The sequence below is a fragment of the Cnephaeus nilssonii genome (assembly GCF_951640355.1).
Source record: "Cnephaeus nilssonii genome assembly, chromosome: 2".
Taxonomy (NCBI): domain Eukaryota; kingdom Metazoa; phylum Chordata; class Mammalia; order Chiroptera; family Vespertilionidae; genus Cnephaeus; species Cnephaeus nilssonii.
In genome coordinates, this window is record NC_137073.1 from 62119081 (window position 1) to 62143547 (window position 24467).

The 24467-nt window shown below is 38.9% G+C and overlaps 1 protein-coding gene across 10 annotated transcripts in view; it reads left to right on the forward strand.

Moving 5' to 3' along the window:
* Positions 1-24467, forward strand: part of KIAA0825 — a 366280-nt gene that overhangs the window by 33306 nt on the left and 308507 nt on the right. For 9 of the 10 annotated variants that reach the window (XM_079798899.1, XM_079798896.1, XM_079798902.1 and 6 more), the window contains exon 3: positions 11258-11389. In XM_079798899.1, the coding sequence (XP_079655025.1) occupies positions 11259-11389 (131 nt within the window). In that variant the 5' untranslated portion in view covers position 11258. Of the gene's footprint in view, positions 1-11257; positions 11390-24467 lie in introns of those variants that run through there. The other variant, XM_079798905.1, reaches the window with a different exon arrangement.

Sequence of the window (24467 nt, forward strand, 5' to 3'; positions counted from 1 at the left end):
AAATAAAAAATTATGTATAGTATTATTTTATTCTTTGGCATATTTCTCATTTGAGTGAATTTTTTTTAGTAGATTGCTGTCGTTGTTTAAAAGGTCATGAAATTTGCATCGTAAGTGTCACTTTCAAGGCCGGCGCTAGACTTTTTGTCGCCACTATAAAATATAAATAATATGAGTACTGTCTGCTAAATTCAAGAAAATTTATGTATTTATGAAATAAATAAATAAATTACTTACCTAAATTATCTGAATAGCTGATTTGTAATGACATCACTTGTTTAACTAGCTTACTAGCACGCAGTACGATGTGTATCGTCTGAGAGACAGTTACAAAATGTTTTCGTCGTTGCCAATCCCAAAAAATGCCATTGTTCATTAAGTCCAAACAATGGTGGTCGAATTCTAACAACTGATCAACAATTCAATCTTTGATAAGAAGTTCTCGATAATCAGTTCTCAACAATTATTTGTTATTATTAAAGTTTAACATTATAAAATTAACAAAAATAATATAAAACTTATATCCTGGCTAAATAGCCACATGGCCGCCGAAAACCGTATATTCCCTTCCCGTTCTCCCGCCGTTCCCTAGCTTGTCGTGCATTCTTTCCAAAAATTGGGACTTTTTTAAAACGCCGAGGGACGCGGGACAAATTGTTAAAAATCGGAACTGTCCCACCAAAAGTGGGACGTCTGGTCACCTTATCCTAGAGAACGCTATCAAATATATAAGGCAGTAAACTGTGCCGCACTAGCACGGCCAAGGGTGAACCTGAGGAGGGGCGGTGAAGGATTAAAGAAGACAGACAAAGAGAATACAGCTGGGGCTCAGCAAATCTCCCATGCCTGGATGAGGACTCAGAAAGATCCAGCCAGCAAGCTGAGGCTTTATTTTATGGTCAGAGATAAACAAGGAGTGGTCAACATAGTTACAATGACCTTGTGAGTTTCTCTTGTTTTGGCAACACTTGCTGCACCTCCCACAGCCCATTAGCTACTTAGGAAGGAATTAGGGAGGGCTACAAGGTCAGGCTTAATTATGCTAGGAGAACTCTGCCCTCCAGGCTGGGACTTGTTTGTGGCACTTCCACAGGTCAGCCCGAGGCTTGACCCTAGAGCCACTCCCTACAGTAAACAACCAGTACAGAGGCATTTTATATATACTGTGGCTTTGTGATTAAGGACAGCCTTTGAAGCAGTCTGAATCCCAGCTTTGCTACTTCCTGTCTAAGTGATTTGGGGCAAGTCATGAACCTCTCTGTGCCTAACTTTCTACCTCTTTCATATGGAGATGATAACAGTATCTATTGCATAGGATTATAATAGGAGTTAAATGAGTTCATATATATAAAGTACTTCTAAAAATGCATAGCCCATATAAAATACTACATAAGAGTTGGCTATTATTATTAATATTACTTAGCCCTCATACCTATAAATTATATCTCAGTGAATGAGTTCACTGAACCACATAAAATTTTCAAGACTTAGTAAAAGTTAAATTTTGAGTTATATAATGTTGGCAGGACTTTGTGAATGATACAGGAAGACTACTTTGTGACTAGATATGAATGGGAAAGTAAAAATGAACCAGGCCAGAAAAGATTGGTTCAGGTTTAAGAATAATGGTCTGATCAAAGTTTATTTTCACTTCATTTTGATATCAAACCAGCTACTCAAACCAATCCAGCAATAGAAAGAATAATACAAATAATATAAAGAATAAGAGATAAGGATACAATGCCTCTGAAGATATAATTCTCTGATGTCTTCCTTTTCCTTCTGTCACAATGCCTAAAGTCTGTTGGCCTCAGAAATTTTTGTTGAGGAAGAATGTGGCAAGTCAGAGTAGCCCAGAGACATGGGTTAGTTGCTTCTTAGAATATTTTGGGGAGATTGAGTTTTGCAGTCAGTAAAGCAGTACAGGGCATCTATTTATTACCATAAAATAATATCTTGATGCCTCACATTTCTTGTTTTTGCATATTATTTCTTGCTATGGGTTCTACTTTAGCTTTCCATGTAGCAGTCCTGGAGAAGGAAAAAGAGAAGAGCTAAAGTGGCTCTGAGAATCCAAGATACAGGAAAGATGATGGGATTGACAAATAAAACAGCCCATTTTAAGAGTGAATTTGGAGGGAGGGGTTCAGAAATATGTATATCTCTTAAAATCCTATCAAATAATGACAGAATATGCAAATTGACCATAACTCCGTGACAAAGATGGCAGTGCCCACAGCCAATAAGGACGGAATATGCAAATTGACACGACAGGCGAGAGGCAGATGGCAGCTCTGGCCGGATCGAAGGCGGAAAGGCAGGGGAAGGAAGCCAGGGGAAGGAAGGCCTATTCTTGCACAAATCTTCGTGCATCGGGCCTCTAGTTTCTTATTTAATACAACAAATTTATTGCTAGAGGAAACCTCAGGGCCTAATCCATTAAATGAGGAACGTGAGCCCCATCCCTCTTGAGTAACTTACCCAAATGCACATAGACATTAGCAGAACCAGGATCAGGACTCAGATCTATTGATTCTTGGTTCAATAATGTTTATAGTTAAATGTGTTTTATCATAGTGCAACATTTTGAAACTTCTTTAGTTACAGGTAGAATGTGTCATTATTTTTAATTAATAACAACACCGCACTTCCTTGCCATGCTCTTTCGCAGTATTTATTTTAGGTTAGAGAGCATTATTGAATAGTAAAAATTCTGGTGAGCCCGAGCTGGTGGACACATTCAATCTACATTGAGTTCACAGAAAGTATATGACCCTCCTCACTGGGCTTTTCCACAGAGGAAAAATCACACGGTTCTGTTTTCCCCCTTTACTAACTCAGTTGTAGTGTGGATTTCTTCCCAATGGTTCAGTCTTCTTTTTAGTCATTTCTAAACATTTGTTAGTTGGTTATGAGAAGAATGGCACTCCAGATTTTTATTGTTGAAGAAACAGAAAAAAGATAAAATAAGGACTCTAACCATTATATGTGTTTAAATTAAAAAGAGGCGAGGGAGAGAGAGTGAGAGAGCGACCCTACAATAGAAAAGTATCATTTTGAAATATGTTAAAAGATTGGTGAGATTCCAAAATTATTTTTCTGGGCTTTCTTTGGATCACATAAACTATAATTTTTTTATTGCTTTATTGTAATGTTTTCTGGCAGTGCTTATAATATGCTCATATTTTCTTATAGTCACTGTTCTTAGGAATTTATAACTCAACTATTACATTTTGCCTGCGGCTGAAACATGATCTACAGATGTTTGGCTTAGATATAATTCTTCAAACATAACTCATTTTTAAAGGCAATAATTAATATTAGATTGGATTTTCATACGTGTTTGAAATATTAAGCACTGTGTTTTTAACCTTATAAAAATTATCGGAAACATTATAGGAGAATGAACATTTAAAAACAATGTTGCAGAATGGCAATTTCAAATACAAAGTTATTGTACTTTAAGGAGGTGCAGCTCCCATTTTTGATTTATCACGGAGTAGGATAAGAGACTTCATTCATTATGTCAAATTATTATTATCTTCCTGATGACAATTTAATAGTTGGAAATACAGGAACATAAAGAGACTGTAAAGCTATATCCTGACCCACAATTTCACTGCTTCTTTCTTTTTCTCCTTAAATTTTATAGTTAGTTTTACCTTTCTAAAATACCCCTGGAGTATTTGCCAAAATACATTCATCCCTCAATAATTTACTTTTCTGTTGTTGAAGTCATAGTTACCTTTTAGAGAATAGCAGTAATCTTTCTATGGGCTCCTTTTTTTTATGGCCTTATTCTTTTTACTGTCTCTGCTCCTTGTGAGGAGAGACTGTCCAACCTTTCTGTTCCTTCATGATGCCCAGCAATGGCAGTCACACTGTGGTACAGATAAGGAAATGGGAGGATTGGTGCCTATGCTCATGCCCATTTGGTGCATGCTTCTTTCTCACCACAGTCCTGCAGGGATCACTGCCAATCTAAGAGACATCTCTAAATCCAAACTTCAGCATCACTTACCACAGTCTACTCTATTTATTTCTTATGTTCATCTTGTGCATCACTATTTATTCAGGTTAATGTCTTCATCCCATTAGTTATATTTTGTCCATCAGGTTTTGGTGGTTTGTTTTATTTTTTTAATATATTTTTATTGATTTCAGAGAGGAAGGGAGATGGAGAGAGAGAGAGAAATATCAATGATGAGAGAGAATCGTTGATTGGCTACCTCCTGCATGCTCCCCACTGGGGATCAAGCCCACAACCCGAGCATGTGCCCTTGACCCTGAATCAACCCCCTGGTTCATAGCTCGACGCTCAACCACTGAGCCACTCCAGCCAGGCTGTTTGTTTTTTAAATCCTACCCCACAGCATCTTATACTTGCTGCTTCTTTACCTAAAAGGTGACTCTTGCTTCTCTTATCCTTCATCACCGTGGAACCATATAAATATGGATATGGAAGCATCACAAGATGTATGCCAGTCACATGAAAACTCTGAACCATCATCATTCTGCTACTCTATCATGTCACAGCTTTAATGCATTCTTTGTGTTTATCAACTTCTTTACTGAGATTAGATAGAGAAAAGTCAAACAACCATGTAAATTGGGAGTCCTTCAAACAACCATGTAGATTGGAGTCCTTCAAAATCATGATTCCCAACCTTATCTGAATGCTCAACATGTTTCAGTTTACTCTAGAACTGATTTCAAAGAAAGACATAAAACACACATTATCAAAATAATACAAGAAACATTTTCTTTTTGCAGCATTTGGAAGCACAAATAAAAAATACAAAAAGATTGGTGAAGTCATATTTAATCAAAAGATATTTAGGAATTATGTAAGTTTTTAAATAGATTTTGAATAAAATGATAAATACAAATTGCCAAGAGAGAAGTTAAGAATGGAAGATGTCTCAGATGAAGAGAGAGAGGAAATGTAAAATAAAAAATTATAAGTCCCACTGAGAGCAGGGGTAATTTCTTCTTAAAATATTTTACCAATCTACATATATAAAAGGCTAGTATGCAAAGTGTCCCCTCAGGAGTTTGACCGGGAGACCGGGAATTCGATAGCTCACTCTGATGTGCACTGACCACCAGGGGGCAGCACAGAAAGAAGGAAGGCCCCTATTGATCCTGATCACTGGCCAGGCCTAGGGACCCTACTCATGCACTGGGCCTCTAGTTATATATGAAATTATAAGTACTTATTGCAAAAATAAACAAATAGGAAAATGCTAAGTATAAAAAAGTCAGTAAAAATCAGCCACAGTCTAAATATCCGGGGATAACCATAATACATTTTGGTTAATATAATTTCTACAAAACTAAGTTTTGTATGCAGTAAGTGATTCATTTCTGGAGATATGAGCACCCTCAAATAGAACCAAATAGATCTGGGTTCAGTGCGTGCTACCCCAAGTAGCTATGCCACATGGACATGTTAGTTAATCTTTTTGGGCCCAGGATTCCTCTTCCATTAATGAGGATGATAACTATTTTGAAGTGTTATTATGAGAATTAAAGAAGATGATGTATATAAAGTACTTTGAACACAGTAGATATACAACAAATTGTAACCGGAGAAATCAGTGGGCCAGATTTCCCAGACACGAGTGAGAGTGGGGTTCTTGGGGTACTGCTGAAATTTTCAGCATTTTCAGAACCCCCACGGGAGAATGAGATGTAGTAGAAAACTTTAAGTGGAGTTATATTCCGTGGGTTGTAAAGTCCCATGCCCCTTAATCCAGCACTGAAAAGGGGGCAGCTGGAGGTCCAACAGAGCCAAAAGGAGGGCCAGTGTCCAGAGCTTTTGTTTCATGTTGCAGCCAAGTTTAGTTCAGCATTTAGGCTAATTAAAGTCCATCAGTCCATTGTGTGGGTCCCACATGGCCATGGACCACATGGAGTGCCCCTGCAGCAGGAGTCCTAGGAGCTCAGGCAAGCAGGAGAAGCAAGAGTCAAGAGAGTTCTGTAAAAACCAAGAGCCAAGAGAGGGAACTTCCTTTGTTCCGAATTTTAAATATTCTGATTTTGCTCCCTGGCAGTGGCCGCACCTATTATGCCCAATTACCTGTTCCCAGGTGTGACTGACAGACAAGCACCTTTCCATGTCACTCAGACCTTACTGAGTATTGTCTGTTGTCTAGTCCCTAACCCCATCTGTGGGGAACAGTCTTGGAGAGTGTTAAATTAGCAAAGCTGTATAAATGGCATGCCTATATTATCTAGTCTTTCCTTTACTCCTTTCCTGTTAAATAATAACCAGATTATTATAACAATATCAAAATCATATTTCTATTTTGCTATTGTAGTTCAGCTGACCTCTTTACATATTTTCTTAACTTTTGAATATGTGTTATATTAATTAATGAGGCATTATAGTATTGACAAATTGGTACAACTTTGAACAGAGCATTGATACTATAACTTGTTTTATAACAGAGAGGTTTACTATGAACAAAATATTTACTAAGTTTGAGTTTTCTACAAGAACCCTCAGCCAATCAAGTTTTTTCATTACAAAAATTAAATTTTATTTTTTGCAACTATTTTGAATAACTCTTCTGAAGTGTTGAACTACCCAAAATGACTTAAAAGTATGCAAAAACATAAACTAAATTTATTATTTTATATAATAAAAGCCTAATATGCTACTTGTCCAACCGTTCGTTCGACCTTTCGACCAGTTGCTATGACGCGCACTGACCACCAGGGGGCAGATGCTCCAACTGGTAGGTTAGCTTGCTGCTGGGGTCCAGCCAATCCGGACATGCCCTGGAGCCCTCCCGCGGCACCTCCCCAGGCCCAATCATGCGCCCATGGGGTCCCTCACCTGGCCTGTGCCTTCTTGCAATCCAGACCCCTTGGGGGATGTCCACAGCCAGGCCAAGAGACCCCACAGGTGCACGAATCCATGCACCAGGCCTCTATAATAATGGCTATTGGATTTAAAAATGACTATTCTGATAATAGGTGTAACTTGTTGAGCTGCTAGGGAGATATGAAGATATCATATTCATTGATTATATGGAAATATTAAAAGTTAAAAAAAAAGAGTTTGGTTTCCTAAAGAAGTATATCTCCTGATGTACTAGTACATGGAGTTTCCTAACATTTACCTTTTACTTTTTGTTTTGTTTTAGCCTGATTTCAAGTTAATCTTTATTATGACAAATTATAGGTAAATATTTATTTTTAAATGAGAAATGACAGTATTTACTGCAAAATACTTTGAATGAGAAAAATCCAAATGTTTGAGGATTTTGCTGTTTTAAAATGTTGTATCTGTGCTATAGGGGAGCCTGAAACTTTCTTCTAAGGTTCTAATATTTAAAACCACATGAGACAGATTAACAAGAGAAAATAACCAAATTTAATACTTATGCATGCATGGGAGCCACACATACATGAGAAGTTCAAAGACAGAAAGGGAACATGAGGTATATATGATATTCTGAGCTAAGATCACCTTGGGACTTCAGAGGGGAGGAAGGTCATTGCAGGATGATTAGAAAAGCACATGTTCACTAACTACTAGTTTGTCCTGCCATATAGCGAGCTCAAACCAGATTGTCTCTGGTAATCTCTTATTATGGGCACGGTCCCTAATTCATATTCTGCCAGGTAGTGGAGGAGTGGGGGAGGGCAGAAGTTTCTCTTCAGATGGCAAGGTCTTGGTTGCCTTTAGCTCAAAATAATCCACATACCATAGAAGCACATCTTGGGGGACTCTTTCTAAACCACTGTAGTTCTTATTCTATATTTGGAACTAATTGAATTTACAAATGACAAGCCTTGTGATGCCATGGACTTTTACACTAAAACAGTTTAATTGGGTGTTTTCCTTTTAAAATAGTATCTCTGAAGGAAAAATAAAAGCTTTATCCTAAAACTAATTCTTTGAAGTTTTAGTCAGGACTTAAGAGAAATCTTCAGCTATTTCATTATAGTTTAACAAATTAGCTAAATTTGTTAATAGTTGAATAATTAAAGAGGAGGAAGTTCATTAGTATTATATATATATATATACATATCACATACATTAGTATTATAGCCTCTGCAAAAGTTTTTAGACAGTTTTTCAAGTATTTTGGATTTATCCAAACTACTAGTAAAACATATTTACCTAAGCCTTTTTTTGTTAATGTTTATTTCATATACTAGTATATTTGTTATAATTTATTGTTTAAATTTCTCACTCATTTATAGCATTTTTATAGGCAGTTATGAGAGGAGTTAGCTTGAAATGCAGGCAGATAGGGCAGGGGTCCCGTAGAAAACAAAGGCAGGGGGAACATAGGCAGGGGTGGACATGGCAGTTTGAGCCAGCCTAACCACAGGAACCAACCAAGCAGAAATAATAAAATGTTTCTGGACTCAAAGTGGGAGGCATGGGAAACCAAGGGAGGGCCTGCAGTAAACAAGCTGTACGAACACATAGAAATGGATAAAGTTCAGCATAGGAACAGAGAAAGAGCACATAGAAACAGGGAAAGTTCAGCATAGGAACAGAGAAAGAGCACATAGAAACAGGGAAAGTTTAGGTCCGTTGCTGGGCAAAAGCAATTGAGGGAATCAATAAGGTGATGACACAGGAAGACATACCTAGAGCAGGCTTGTGGCAAATATATACCCGTGGACTACAAAGCTTGAACGGGCAGCCCATGCTTGGGTCCCCGCCCCTTGCAGGGAGTCTGAATCTGCTTGTAATCAATTTTCCACACTTTTGCTTAAATCTTCTGGTCCACGTAGCTCATTCTTAGACATCGCGAGACATGACCTGGGGGGGGGGGGGGGGGGGACACCTCGGCTCAGCGTTCCAGTTATCAGTTAGACAGACATGAGCAGAGCAAGGATGATGGGCCAGATACAGAAACTCACCAGGGCAAAAAGCCCCAGGTGCCTAGCAAGGGGCAAAACTGGGAAAATGAGAACCTCACCCCCAGAGAAACCTTTCCTCCCCTAGCTTATTGCTGGTCATGTGGTTTAGATCCTCCCACCCTGACCTTTTCCTCCCTAAAGATAACATCTAGGCTTCAATTGTATTTCAGCTCCAGGGCCAGAAAAGCAGCAAAACCAGACAAGTGATACCATGGCTACCTCAGGACCAGCGACATTGACTAATGAACCTCTGCCCTGGTGCTGACCTATCAGTGGAGACCACAACACTGAAAGAGCACACCCTCCCCTAAGATTTCCACCTGCAAGAGAGAGAAATACACTCAGAGTGAAGGGCCCAGTGTGCACTTTCCCCAGGGGAGCATGCCCACCCCATTCTCTTTATTCTTCTTTCCTCTAAGCAACCCCACAAGACTTGCAACCAGGTGAGCAATGGGCAGCGGCAGCTCGTCCCGAGCTAACCCCCGAACCTGTCTCCAAGGCCCCCTTTTCTCTGATTCTCAGTGAGCCAAAGCAGCCCATCTAGGCTCTCCTGTTGCTTTTTCTATACTCTTCCTTGTTTCACTGTACTAAATATATTTTTTGCTGCAGCCAATAAATTCTTACTTATTTTGCTATACTTTGTCTCTTGATTGAAATCTTTCCTTCAAGAAGACAAGAGCCAAGTTCTCATGGTCTCACCAGTAACACTATCAGTCATCAAAATCTATAATAATAAAAGCATAATATGCAAATCGACTGAACAGAACGACTGTCTGGACGACCTTCTGGACAACCACGCTATGGCATGCACTGGCACCAGGCCAGCCAAGTCGGGTGTGATGCAATTGGTCGGGGGGCCCTGCCATCGCCCCATGATCACCCTGCAGAGTGAGGCCCAGGCCACCCTCTGCAGGGCAATTGATGGGGGAGCTCCGCAATCGATCACCCTGCAGAGGGAGGCCAAGGCTACTGGCCGGTGGGGTAATCGATGGGGGGGAGGGCCCTCCACAATCTCCCTGAAGAGGGAGGCCCAGGCTGCCCTCTGTGCAATGATCAATCGCAGAGCCCCTGCTGGGTGGGTGGGGCCTCCCTCTGCTGGGCGATCAATCGTGGAGCCCGTGATCCCTTGCCTCGCAGAGGGAGGCCCAGGCTACCAGGCTGGCAGTTCTGCGGCAGATGGGTGGGGCCTCCTTCTGTGGGGCAATCGATCTGGGGACTCTGAGATCGATTGCCCCACATAGGGAGGCCCAGGCCAGCCAAGCAATCGCACCCCACACCTGTCGCCCGCAGAGGGAGGCGACCGGTGGTGGGGGAGCGGGGGGCAGTGCCACACAGATGGCAAGCAGTGGCAGCGGCGGGGGCGGGGCCACCTGCCAGCAGCCAGGGGAAGGAAAGTCCCTACAGGCCCTGATAGCTAGCCAGGCCTAGGGACCCTACCTGAGGGGTCCCGAATTGCGAGAGGGCGCAGGCCGGGCTGAGGGACACATTCCCCCCCGCCCCCCATGCACGAATTTCATGCACCAGGCCTCTAGTATTTTATAAGCACTATTGTATGTCCAAAAATAACATATCCCTAAATAAAATAGTTCATACACTGTACCAACTCATCCTTCTTAATCTGTCCCATTGCCCTGACCCTACATGTTCACATAGCACTTCTCACCAAGTGATCTTTTATAAAATATATCTGTTTATGTGTTTCTAAAATGTACCTTCCCCACCCAAATAAAACTCCATAAAGGAAGGGACTTGGACTTGTTGCAGCTATATCCCAAGCTTCAACTGCAATGCTTCTTACTTAACAAACATTCAATAAATATATAAGGAATGAATGGATGAATAACTCTTTGATAGTGGGGAAAATGCATATCTATAAAAAGTAGCAAATTTAAGTTTTAGTTATCAGAGAGGAGAATTTATTGCCTTTTTCATATATGAATAGGGCCTGGGTATTAGGCTTTAACAATTCTGAGGTTATCATTTCCTGGCTAGCTTGTGGGTAAGAGTGCAAGGAAGGTGTTAAATTCTTTCTGCAGCCACCTTTGTTCACAGTGGCCTGTGAGGCTTTGTGATTTCCTTTGCAGTGCTGGGTTCCAGTGAGAAGCAGCAGGATGTTTATAAGTTCTCTCTGAGGGGTGCTGTTTTGTTCAGCTTTCAAACTAGAGAAAAGTGTGAAAATTAGGTCACACCTCATGAACTTCAACCAAACACTCTACCCAGCTTAATAATACCCTAGTTCTTCCATTGCTATATTTCATTTTTCCTAAAAGTGGGAATTATTGGTTTTGATTTAGTATTACATCTTGAGGTAGGTTTTTCCCTTTATGTTGAAGTAACTAACATATTTTTTATTCTTGTTCCTCAGAATGGACTGGGAAGATGAATATTCCCATAATTCCTTTGACCTACATTGTTTGTTAAATTCATTTCCTGGAGACTTGGAGTTTAAGCAGATCTTCAGTGATATTGATGAAAAGATAGAACAAAATGCTGCAAGGTAAATATTGCTAATTAATTAAAACAAGTTGGTTTCATGTTTAATTTACACAAACGTTACCTAATCTAGTTTTATTGTTTTCTACTGTTAGATAATTTTAGGTTTTCATTGTCATTAACTTTGCTGGGAAAAAAAATGATGAGACCGTCCTCCCTAAAATTTAATGTGATTTTTCTTATCTGATTAGTATTGTAATTAAAACTAATATATATATATATATATATATATATATATATATATATATATATATATATATATATATCAGCATTGACTTGGTTATCAGTGGAAGTGGAGTTCTTGGGATGCCACAAGGAAAAGAATTTTCTAAGGTCTCTCCTCAGGATGGGGATTCATGGAAAGCTTTATTGATGATAAAAATTAAGGGGGTTCCCTTCAAAAGTCCCATCTCTGTCTGGCTTGCCATGGAAGAAGTCCAATCTTGTCTTCAGCAGGGCCAGAATGAAAACCACTGCTCAGAATTTCTGCTCCATATTAAAGTCCAGTCCAGTCCAGTCCAGTCCAGCTTCCTGTGTGCCATGTTGCTGCTTATGGCCATATGACTACTGTAGGCGAGCGCATGAACGCATGTACGAGTGCAGTTCACAGAGCAAGAGGGAGCACAAGAAGAAAAGGAAACTTTCTGTCTGGGCATTTTACCCTTCCAGGATTTTGTGCACTTGCAATAGCTCCATCCTCTCAGCCAATGATCTTCTCCCAGGCTAGTCTGAGGTGACCTTCCCTACGTCACCTCAACTTCACTGCACATGCGTCCATCTCCCCTTGTTTGATTCCTTTCCCCAGTGATTCACAGGGAATGAACCAGTGTTTCCCTGCGTAGCATAAAACTATGGCTTTCTGGTGAAGCTGCCCAGATGACCATGCTTATAATGTCTGGCCTCCCCTTTGCTCTCTTCATATTAGTCATATTAACTAGCTAGTTAGGACAATAACCCCTTCAAATAGATAAATTAAGGTTTATTGAATTGCTATTAACGATTACTTAGATTTTGCCAATATTGTTGGCCTGGATTTTTATTAATATACTAGTGGCCCGGTGCACAAAATTCATGCACAAGGGGGGGGAAGGGGTTCCCTCAGCCCAGCCTGCATCCTCTCCAATCGGGGATCCCTTAAGCGATGTCCAACCGCCAGTTTAGGCCCTGTGGGATCGGGCCTAAACGGGTGGTTGGACATCCCTCTTGCAATTTGGGACCGTTGGCTTCTAACCACTCACCTGCCTGCCTGCCTGATCACCCCTAACTGCCTCTGCCTGCCTGCCTGATTGCCCCTAACTGCCCTCCCCTGCCAGCCTGATCTCGCCCCCAACTGCCTCTGCCTGCCTGATCACCCCTAACTGCCCTCCCTTGCCAGCCTGATCTCGCCCCCAATTGCCCTCCCCAGCTGGCCTGATCACCCCTAACTGCCTCTGCCTTGGCCCCCACCACCATGGCTTTGTCTGGAAGGAAGTCGGACATCTGGAAGATGGCCGGTTGACCCGATCTAATTAACATATTACCCTTTTATTAGTATAGATAGATTATATAGGATAGGATTGCTTAAATCGGGGGGGGGGGGGGGGAGAGCCTTTTTCAGCAGGAGGAGATGCTCTTGGCAGACAAAAACACATAATCCCTATATCTGGACTGATAGCCAGCCATATGTACTATACTGCCAAAGTGGTCATTAAAAAATTGAACTGCTTTCTTATACTTACACCAAACAGCTGTTGCCCTTAAAACCCCTCCTCAGCCCCCACCTTAGGTTCTCCCTTCGTAGTTCACCCAGATTAGGTTCTGATTGGTCGGTTTCTATGCCAGTCAGTGTCAAAAGCTCTGCCTCCTAGGCAGCCATTGACTCCTGGCACTTCACCCAGATTTGATTCTGATTGGTCGGTTTCTATGCCAGTCAGCGTCTTCGGGCCTATTTCTGGGCCTGATCAAAGAGGCGGGTCTGATCAGCAGCCCTGTGGAAGCCCAGAGAGAAACAGAGGCACAGCTGCTGGTGAAGCCCAGAGAGAAAGAGAGGGGCTGATCAACAGCTGCCACTGAGGCTGAAGATCAGACCCTTCCTCTCTCTCTGCAGGCCTCTCTCTGGGCCTAATCCGCAGCCCCCTCGGCAGTCAGTGCTGGGCCGCTGTCCCAGCACCAGCTGCAGTCAGTGCTGGGTCACCACGGCACCCCAGCACTGACTTCCGGTGTTAGGTCGAGCCTTGGTCGTTATGGACCCTGGCTCTTTATATAAATAGATTTAGAGTTAAACATTGTCCTTTGATGGCTAAGCACAAAAATTTTAAATTTTAAATCAAGATATTAAAATAAAATAATAGTATAAAGCCATGGATTGCTTGAGTTGCTAAAAACAGAATGTTAAAAATAAATTATTTATAGGTAATGTTTGTTATTTTAACTCTCCTTCTCACTTACTTTGGGAGGCTAGTGACTCTCCAGAGAATTGTTATGCCATATCAGTCTTCATTACCTACTTCACAAGTGTTAGCAAACACTGAGGGAAGCTAGGGCAGCTAAGTAGTTTCCCATTAATACATGTTCTTTGCTAGAATAGGCTTTGTCTTCATATGTACTTCTGGGCTCTTGAGTCAGTTTACTTATTTGAATCTTTTTGGTCAAAAATTCTAATAATTCCCCTAATTCTATCTAATAAAAGAGTAATCTGCAAATTAACCATCACTCTGCTACACCCACAAGCCACGCCCACCAACCAATCAGGAGCGAGTATACAAATTAACCCAACCAAGATGGCTGCGGCCACCAGAGCAAGCAGGAGGCTTGGCTTTCCCCGGCAATGGAGGAAGCCAAGCTTTCCGCACACCCTGGTAGGCCCAGGCCTCCACTCAAGGCTACAAAGTTTCAATTATAGAAGATAAATAAATCCCAACAAAAATGGCGGCAGCCATGGAGCTGGAGAGAGCCAGAGGCTTGAGTTGCCCCCGGCGATGGAGGAAGCCAAGCTCTCACAGCCCTGACCTGCCTTGGCCTCCACTCAAGGCTACAAAGTTTCAATTATAGAAGATAAATAAATCCCAATAAAAATGGCTGCGGCCACGGAGCAAGCAGGAGGCTTGGCTCCACTCCAGGCTACAAAGTTTCAATTATAGAAGATAAATAAATCCCAGATACCAGGGCCTCCTCTTGGGTCACCGGGATGTGTGGCCGGCCTGCAAACCACCACAGGCCCCTCTCCCAGGCCGCCCCATGCCCCAAGGGAACCCCCACCCTGATCTGAGACACCCTTCAGGGCAAATCAGCCAGCCCCCACCCGTGCAGCAGGCCTCTATCCTATCTAATAAAAGAGTAATGTGCAAATTGACTGTCACTCCAACACACAAGATGGCTGCCCCCATGTGGACACAAGATGGCCACGACAAGATGGCCAGCAGGGGAGGGTAGTTTGGAGGGACCAGGCCTGCAAGGGAGGGCAGTTGTGGGTGATCAGACCAGCAGGGGAGGGCAGTTGGGGGTGACCGGGCCTGCAGGGAAGGGCAGTTGGGGGGGACCCAGGCCTGCAGGGGAGAGAAGTTGGGGGGGACCAGGACTGCAGGGGAGGGCAGTTAGGGGTGACCAGGCCTGCAGGGGAGTGATGTTAGGGGTGACCAGGCCTGCAGGGGAGGGCAGTTATGGGCAAACAGGCTGGCAGGGGAGCAGTTAGGCATCAATCAGGCTGTCAGGGGAGTGGTTAGGGGGTGATCAGGCTGGCAGGCAGAAGCTGTTAGGGGTAATCAGGAAGGAAGGCAGGCGAGCAGTTGGGAGCCAGCAATCCTGGATTGTGAGAGGGATATCCGACTGCCCGTTAGGATCGGGCCTAAACAGGCAGTCAGACATCCCTCAAGGGGTCCCAGATTGGAGAGGGTGCAGGCTGGCCTGAGGAACACCCCCCCCCCTCGTGCACGAATTTTGTGCACCAGGCCTCTAGTGTAGGTTATAAATATGAAGCCAGTAAAATTTTCTATTGTAGAATGATAACATAGTGTTTCCTTTTTAAAAATTGAAGGTATAGTTATATTGAATTGAACCAAGCAAGTGAAATATTCCTATAATTTTTTCCTCAAGTTTTATATAGGAATGTGGTTAATTTTTTTAATAATTATAGTAATGGGCATAGATAACAAATTAAAAGATAGCCTACCCACTGAAATTAGGCTCCTACACTTCCACAGAAACTGGGAGATACATGAGTTATCTCCTTGGTGTTTGCATTTGGAAAAGATGGCTCCCAGGTTCTTGAGATAGTCCTGGCTTGGAAAGTTGACAAAAGGTCTATCTAGTCTTCCAAGGGATACATGTCAAAGAGATGGAAAAGTGCTTATAATTACAAGTTTCTCAGGTAAATGCTTTTAAAACAGGAATGGAGGGAAATTTTTGTTCTTAATTAAAATAGAATTAAGTCTCTTATTTTTAACTTGGATTTGCCTTTACTCTATATGTATATTTTTAATTTAAAAATTATATCTTTATATTCTATGTCACATTTGATGAATATAATGTTTTGTTGTTGTTAATCCTCACCCAAGGATGTTTTTTTCATTGATTTTTTTAGAGAGTGGAAGAGAGGGAGTGGGGGAGAGAGAGAGAGATGAGAGAGACAAATCCATTGGTTGCCTTCTGCACTTGCCTCAATCAGGCCTGGGATCGAACCTGCAACCTAGGTACGTGCCCTTGGCCAGGAATCAAACCTGCAGCCTTTTGGTGCCTGGGCCAGCGCTCCAACCACTGAGCAATAACAACCAGGCTTATGAATATAATTTTTAAATTTAGCATGTATATGACTTAACCATCCTATAGTATATGTTATAATTTATATTATATATAAGTATAAAATAGCTATATTGAACTTTAGTTAATTATATACTTAGATAATTCATATATTAATATATTACATGACAGAGTTTTTAACTCAAAGGAAATTATAAGTGAAAATATATTAATAAGTCACTTATATAAATTTCAGAGATGGTTATATTAAAACAAATTTTTAATATTTTTTAATAGATAACCTTCATTCATAATAGCATTTAGGTTCCCTCAAAACAAAACTAGCCACTGAACTCTGATGCTTTTGTTGTAGATTGCTTCAATTTTATTTGCTAACCATTTGTAGTCAATTTTCCTCCTAGTCAATAAGAAATCATATTTAGAAGTAAAACAGTGATTAAAATACTGTATTTGCATTCATAAATTATTATGGAGGTCAAAACTCAGATGTTGGTATTAAAAAGAAAATATGACAAGGAATATAAGGATATAACTTTTAAATTAAAAATATTTTATTGTCCATATATTAAAACAAACCTTGAGCAGAACTACCTCAAGTGACCATTGATCTTTACAGCGCATAAAATAAGGGAGTAGCTGTATGTACTGTATGCTACATTTAGAATCAAGTCTATTTTTCATCAAATTCAATTATGTTTTTATTATACTCTAGAGAATAAACATAATAGTATAGGGTATACTAGTATATATTTTTAAAAATAAAATACTGAATAATAACTATAGTTCAGAAGAGTGTAAATCATTTATGCACTCATTTATTGCCTTCTAACAGAATAGCTTTTAGAAAATTGTATGTCATGACGAATCAGTTATGCCACACTTACAATGCAGTAGTTGAATTACCTTTGGCATTTTTTTATTTGAACAGTTCTATTTATCTCTCAATGGTGTACATTGAATAAGTAATGTACATCTCCATGATACAGATTTTCCCAATACTTTTTAAAGAAAAAAAAAACATTAGTAATTCATTTTTAAATATGGTATTTTTATTTCCTCTTTAATTTTTAAAGTTGTATTTCTAACAGTCACCTTGAATTCTAAGTGTGAATTTTTTCCTTTCTTCTTAATGTCATCAGGTTTTATGAGCCACAGGGTCTATGCTTCCCCAAAGCAGTGATTCACCAGAATGGACCAGTGTGCCCAAAGGTCACTGAACCTTCACCTGCCCTTTAAGCGGCTGTCATTCTCTCAGACCATTTTCACTTTTACATCCTTGGTTCTATTCAAGTCAGAGCTGGGTGGCTCTTAGGTCTGACAGTGGAAATCAGTGAGAGTGAATTTTATGCTTTCAGCACAGATCAAAATTGGGAAAAAGAGGCTAAATAACTGACCAAAGAGGAATATATGAATGTTGTACCCACAGACTCAGTGAGTTCAGTAACTGAAAAGTGCAAACACAGTGAAATATTTTTTTAACCAAAGGACTTTTACTAGTATGTATGCATATCCTAGTAAGCATAACCAATGGACACAGACACTGGGGGGGTGAGGCCACAAGTAGGGGGGGATCTGGGGAGATAAGGACATGTATGTAATACCTTAATCAATAAAGAAAAAAATAATTAATTAACTAATTAATTAATTAAAAAGCTGGGAAAATATTTTTTAAGCTGAATGGACCTTATTAGTTTAATAAGATATTGGGGTATAGAAGTTCTGTTGGGCTCACTAGTGACATAGGACAATTTTTCTCTTCTTAATGTTCTGTTGAACAGATAAAATTGTATCATTAATAGTTTATGTTACCTTCTATTTTATAATTATAGACAATATGTGTGAACGTCACAGGACATCAGTTTTGTTGGTCCTGGTACAAGATTACTTTTTTTTTTTTTATGTAAAGAAAAAACAAGTGCTTCCATCGATAATATTTATTTGAATCCGGGGGCTCTGTTGTGGGAGTGGGGTGGGGGTGGTATTAACTTTTCGTAACAGAATATTGGATACATGACTTCTATAAATTTAACCATGCTTATTCATAGAAGATACCTATTCCGTAGATTACACTTCTCACATAATACTTCAATTTTTGTACTTATATATGAAAATTTTCTTTAGACTTTCCACATGATGGCATAAAGGTCCAGAAGTAATGAAAACAAATCTTCAAATATGCTATCAACTTTGGGTTTGTCATGGCATAACCACAAATCTGTCAGTGGACACACACACATCTATATATTTTATGACCAGAGAAAATTATGTTAATGAGATATATCCACATCGTTCCTTGAAACTGTAGTACATCCTTTTTCTTTGCTCTGGAGTATTCCATTCTACAGTTTTGTTGTTTCAAGTCTGGGGCTATTCTAAAAAAATCTATTTTTTTTTTTCAATTTTTTTATTAAGGTATTATATGTGTACATATCTTACCATTGCCCTGCCCACACCCCCCTCCCATATATGCCCCCACCCCCCAGAGTTTTGCATCCATTGGTTATGCTTATATGCATGCATACAAGTCCTTTGATTGATCTCTTATCTCCCCCACCTCTCCCTAACCTTCCCCTTGTAATTTGACAGTCTGTTTGATGCTTTACTGTCTCTGTATCTATCTTTTTGTTCAAGATTATAATGTTCTTTATTATCCATAAATGAGTGAGATCATGTGGTATTTTTCTTTCATTGACTGACTTATTTCACTTAACATAAACTAGAAACACCAATTAGAAAGGATATATGCACCCCTATGTTCATAGCAGCACAATTCACCATAGCTAAGATTTGGAAACAGCCTAGGTGCCCGTCAGCAGATGACTGGATCAGAAAACTGTGGTACATCTACACAATGGAATACTATGCTGCCATAAAAAAGAAGGAATTCTCATCATTTAAAAAAATCTATTTTAATGTTTAAATTTCTCATACTATAAAAATAATCTTTAATCTCTGCCATGATACTGCTACCCTGATTTTAAAAATAAAAATTTGAACTTTCCATGAAAACATCCATATATGTTTCCCAAAACGTTTACATAAATTTCTCATAATTTTTGCCAGTGAAACATATTTTTCCTTTTAACTATTTTGTGATTGAATAATAAAGACTATGTGTTTTAAATCATGAAGAGTTTTATAAAAAGCTTAAATTTCAAGATTTTATGTCTCTTCTCTTTTTCTGTTTCTCTCTTATCCTCGCCTGCACCAGCCTGATATTAATAGGCTCTTGTGCTAATGTTGTTTTTAATTATGTTTGTTTAATTGTAGGATATCTCAGTCCTTTGGCAGTATGATGGTGCATATATACATACACATATATATAAATGCACATATACATACACATACGTGTGAGCATAAATGTAATTGTGAGCATAAAAAAATTCTTATTTTTTATTATCCAAATAAAGATAGTTTTAAAGTGACATGGCAGTAAGATTAAATATTCAGCGCTGAATTTTCAGGGGTCAGGGTATTCGAACTACAGTGATTCAATTAATTCTCTTAAAACATTAAGACCCTTGCATATAATCTTCTTTTATAAGGAGAAGCCTTTTCTATACCTTGCACAGGTACATTTTGTGGCTTCCTCCTCTGCATTCCCTTAACACGTTATACATACCTCTTATCAAGTCTTACTGTATTATAGTTATTTATTTACATGTCTCTCTCACTAGACAGAATTCCTTTAGGGATGGGACCATGTCTTATTCATGTTTTCCTCCCCAGATCACAGTGCCTAACACATACTCACCATTTAGTTAATGTTTGTCAAATATGCCTTCATTCAGTAAGTAATTTTTATATTCAAGGAACCTAGGTGTGAACAGTGAATGAGAACATTACCACAGGTACCTTTTAAAAAAGCATACTGCATAGTGCATTTAAAAATGTTTTATAAATTGATTACATACAGCCTTTCAGTAATGCATCCACTTGCACACATCATTAACTTGGATAATTCTGAGTCATTATAATTAAAGAACTTTGGGATTCAAATTTATTAAGAAATGTTGAGACATGAAAAGGCATATAGAGTACTGTAATAAACATTCATACACCCACTATTCAGGTTAAGGACTAAAACATTACCAGTACCGCGAAAGCTCATTGTATACCTCTAACCAATCTCATCCCACTTCCATCCCCACCCTGGATTTGGTAATGTTGGTCATTCCAACACATTGCCCTACACTTTTACCAACTGTATATCATAGTTTCAAGCTATTATATGGATAGTGTCACAATGTGGTATTCATTGGTACCATTTCCCCCTCAACATTTTATTTGTTAGATCCGGCCATGTTGATAAACTGTATTTCTACTTTTCTATGGTTCTGTTCCGATGAATGAATATAATTCAGCATTCTCCTGTTGATGGATATGTGGGATATTTTCAGTGGCTTAAATATTACAAATAATGTTAAAAAGATGCTTTAAAAGGCCCTTGGTGCGAATTTGGAGATTTAAACTACCGGTATTTAAGGAAGAGATCCTACTTCTGTTTTAGACTTTTTTACATATTTGGCCTAATGTTTGGGAACTAACAATAAATATGCTAATTAAATTTATATTTGCGTAGTTAATTTTTCATGACTGACCTTGCTTCTAAAGAAAATGTGAAGCAACTTACAGTTAAACAGAAAACGCTTCAAGTCAAGTACCATGTTTTTCAGAAAACCTAGACTTAAATCTTTATCCTCTAAGTCTAAGGATATGTAGACCTCTTCCCACCCAAGATTACTATCTCCATATTACTGTCATATATAAAAATATTACTATTGTATAAAAAATGTTGCCTCTTAGATGTTGAAAAGTAATTTTTTAAAATTCTTTATTGTTTAAAGTATTACATATGTCTCCTTTTTCCCCCCTTGACCTCTCCCCAGCCACTCCTATCCCCCAACACATGCCCTCACCCCCACTAGTGTCTGTGCCCATTGGTTATGCTCATATGCATGCACACAAGTACTTTGGTTAATCTCTTACACCCACTCCCCACCCCCACCCCCACCCCCGCCTTCCCTCTGAGGTTTGAAGGTCTGTTTGATGCTACCCTGTCTCTGGATCTATTTTTGTTCATCAGTTTATGTTGTTCATTATATTCCACAAATGAGTGAGATCATGTGATATTTATCTTTCTATGGCTGGCTTATTTTGCTTAGCATAATGCTCTCCAGGTTTACCCATGCTGTTGCAAATGGTAAGAGTTCTTTGATTTTTACAGCAGTGTAGTATTCATTTTGTAAGTGTACCACAGCTTTTTAATCCTCTCATCTGCTGATGGGCACTTAGGCTGTTTCCAAATCTTAGTTATGGTAAATTGTGCTGCTATGAATATAGGGGTGATATGTCTTTTTTGATTGGTGTTTCTAATTTATTGGGATATATTCCCAGAAGTGGGATTACTGGGTCAAATGGGAGTTCCATTTTTAAGTTTTTGAGGAAACTCCATACTGTTCTCAACAGTGGCTGCACCAGTCTGCATTCCCACCAGCAGTGCACTAGGGTTCCTTTTTCTCCACATCCTCACCAGCACTTGTCCTTTGTTGATTTGTTGATGGTAGCCATTCTGACAGGTGTGAGATGGTATCTCATTGTTGTTTTGATTTGCATCTCTCAGATGATTAGTGACTTTGAGCATGTTTTCATATGTCTCTTAGCCTTCTGTATGTCCTCTTTCAAAAAGTGTCTATTTAGGTCCTTTGCCCATTTTTTGATTGAATTGTTTATCTTCTCTTTGTTAAGATGTATGAGTTCCCTATAAATTTTGGAGATTAGACCCTTATTGGATATAACATTGGCAAATATGTTCTCCCATGCAGTGTGCTTTCTTGTTGTTTTGTTGATGGTTTCTTTTGCTGTGCAGAAGCTTTTTATTTTGATGTAGTCCCATTTGTTTATTTTCTCCTTAGTTTCCATTGTCCTAGCAGCTGTTTCGGTAAAGATATTGCTATGACAAATGTCTGCTATTTTGCTGCCTATGGATTCTTCTAAGATTTTTAGAGTTTCCCGTCTTTTGTTTAAGTCCTTTATCCTTAATTTTGAGTTTATTTTTGTGTATAGTATAAGGTGGTGATCTAGTTTCATTTTTTTTGCATGTATCTGTCTAATTTTCCCAGCACCATTTATTGAAGAGACATGCTAAAATCCTCAACAAAATTCTAGCAAATTGGATCCAGCATTACATTAGAAAGATCATACAATATGACCAAGTGGGATTTATTCCGGGGATGCAAGGATGGTACATTATCTGCAAATCAATAAATGTGATACAACGTATAAACAAATTGAGAGAGAAAAAATCACATAATCCTATCAATTGATGCAGAAAAAGCATTTGACAAAATCCAACACCCTTTTTTGATAAAAACTCTCAGCAAAGTGGGAATAGAGGGATCATAAAAGCCTTATATGACAAACCTACAGCTAACATCATACTCAATGGGCAAAAACTAAAACCAGTTCCTCTAAGAACAGGAACAAGACAGGGATGCCCACTTTCACCTCTCCTGTTCGACATAGTATTGGAAGTGCTAACCATATGTCTGTCTAGGCATATTTCGCAGACCTAGAACAAACTCTCCAAAAATTCATATGGAATAATAATAAAAAAAGACCCCAAATAGCTGCAACAATCCTGAGAAAGAAGAACAAAGTTGGGAGTGATCTCAATACCAGATATCAAGCTATATTACAAATACACTGTTCTCAAAACTGCGTGGTTTGAGCACAAGAACAGACATATAGACCAATGGAACAGAATAGAGAACTCAGAAATCGACCCAAGCCACTATGCTTAATTAATTTTTAATTTAATTTTTACTTCAATTAAGGAAGATATATTGTCAGATTACATACAAAACATTCATTTTAAATTTTGAAAAATATTTCTTTTTGTATAATAATCAGGCAATAAATCTTTAGACTTCAAACAATTGCACTTTGAAAATAAGACCATGATGAATGGCAGAATGACAAGATGTTTAGCTAACTTAAAAAAAAAAAATCAGGTGCAGATGAGTTCTGACATTTTAAAATTTGTGACAAAATACTTTTAAAAGACAGCTCAACTGTCTTAGTTTCTACCAATGAGGGAGGTCCTCTGAAATGCAACTGCTCGATCTCTTTATCAGTGCTTGGACAAATTACTAAAATATCTAGCCCTCTATGGGCTTTACTGTATTTATAAATTATAGTTACTGGCCTCTACCCAGAGTCAGAGGTTAGAGATTAGCCCCAAACCTGAGTCATTGAAACAGATTTAGGTAGACTAACCACTGAGCCTTTCCAGTTCATATTGCTGTAACCTATTGGATTTCACTGAATGAGACACATGAGGATGCTATAATAAAGGGTCTCTGGAGTCAAGGTGCATGTTTAGGGCATTGTGTTTCTCAGTCCATAGAAATTCTTATGCAAGTTAAGAAAATATATTCCGATCTCAAGTCAGACTTAGAACTGGCATCCCTGAATAAAGCTGTTTCATGAGGAAATTGAGTACCCTGTGGCCAAAGGAGGTACTGTATTTCTTGTAAGTTCTTTGTTTTCATGAAAAGGCTCTTTGGATCACAGAGTGTATTTGTTTCAAGATAATCCAATTTAAATTCACTCATGCTCAGAAGTCTCCTCAAAAGCCTTCCTTCAAGTTTTATAGTGTATGTTTTATAGGCAACACATACCTGATGAATTTTGAAAAGTCATTAATATGACATCAATTTTAATAATCGGAGCTGGGTTTCCAAAGCCTACATGGTTCTGTCATATGGCATCTGTAATTAATAACAATACTATTTTTAAAACAGTAAGAACATTTTAATAATAAATCTGTCTTAACACTATTAAGAGGCAAATGCTTAGCTGTAAATTATGGGTTGAGGGGATTCAGCTTCAAATGAATTTTTCTTTTTTTTAAAGTTTTCTTGCAGTTTAGATATGCTGCCATCAGGTGGTAGTAATATGTCACATCCATGTGGCTCCACAGATGACATTCTGTTTAAGGTCACCAGTTTAACCCACAAAGATTTATAATAATGAATGTACAGATTTTTATATAAAAAATAAAATAACAGTATATTTCATATCAGAGCTAAGGATACTTTGAATGAAACTTTAAAAACTGGTATATATTGGAAGGTTCAATTGGATATGTTTTCTCTGTTCCTAGTTTGTTTGTTTATTTAATGAAGATTTAGAAAACATAGAAAAATAAAATTAAAAGCACCAAATTTTATAATTCAAAGATAATTGCTTTAACCTTTTGTTTCATTTCCTTGTAGTCTTTTTTAATTTGCAATTTTCAGTATATTTTTGTTTTTTGGAGTACAGTTCAATGGCAGGAAGAGGTA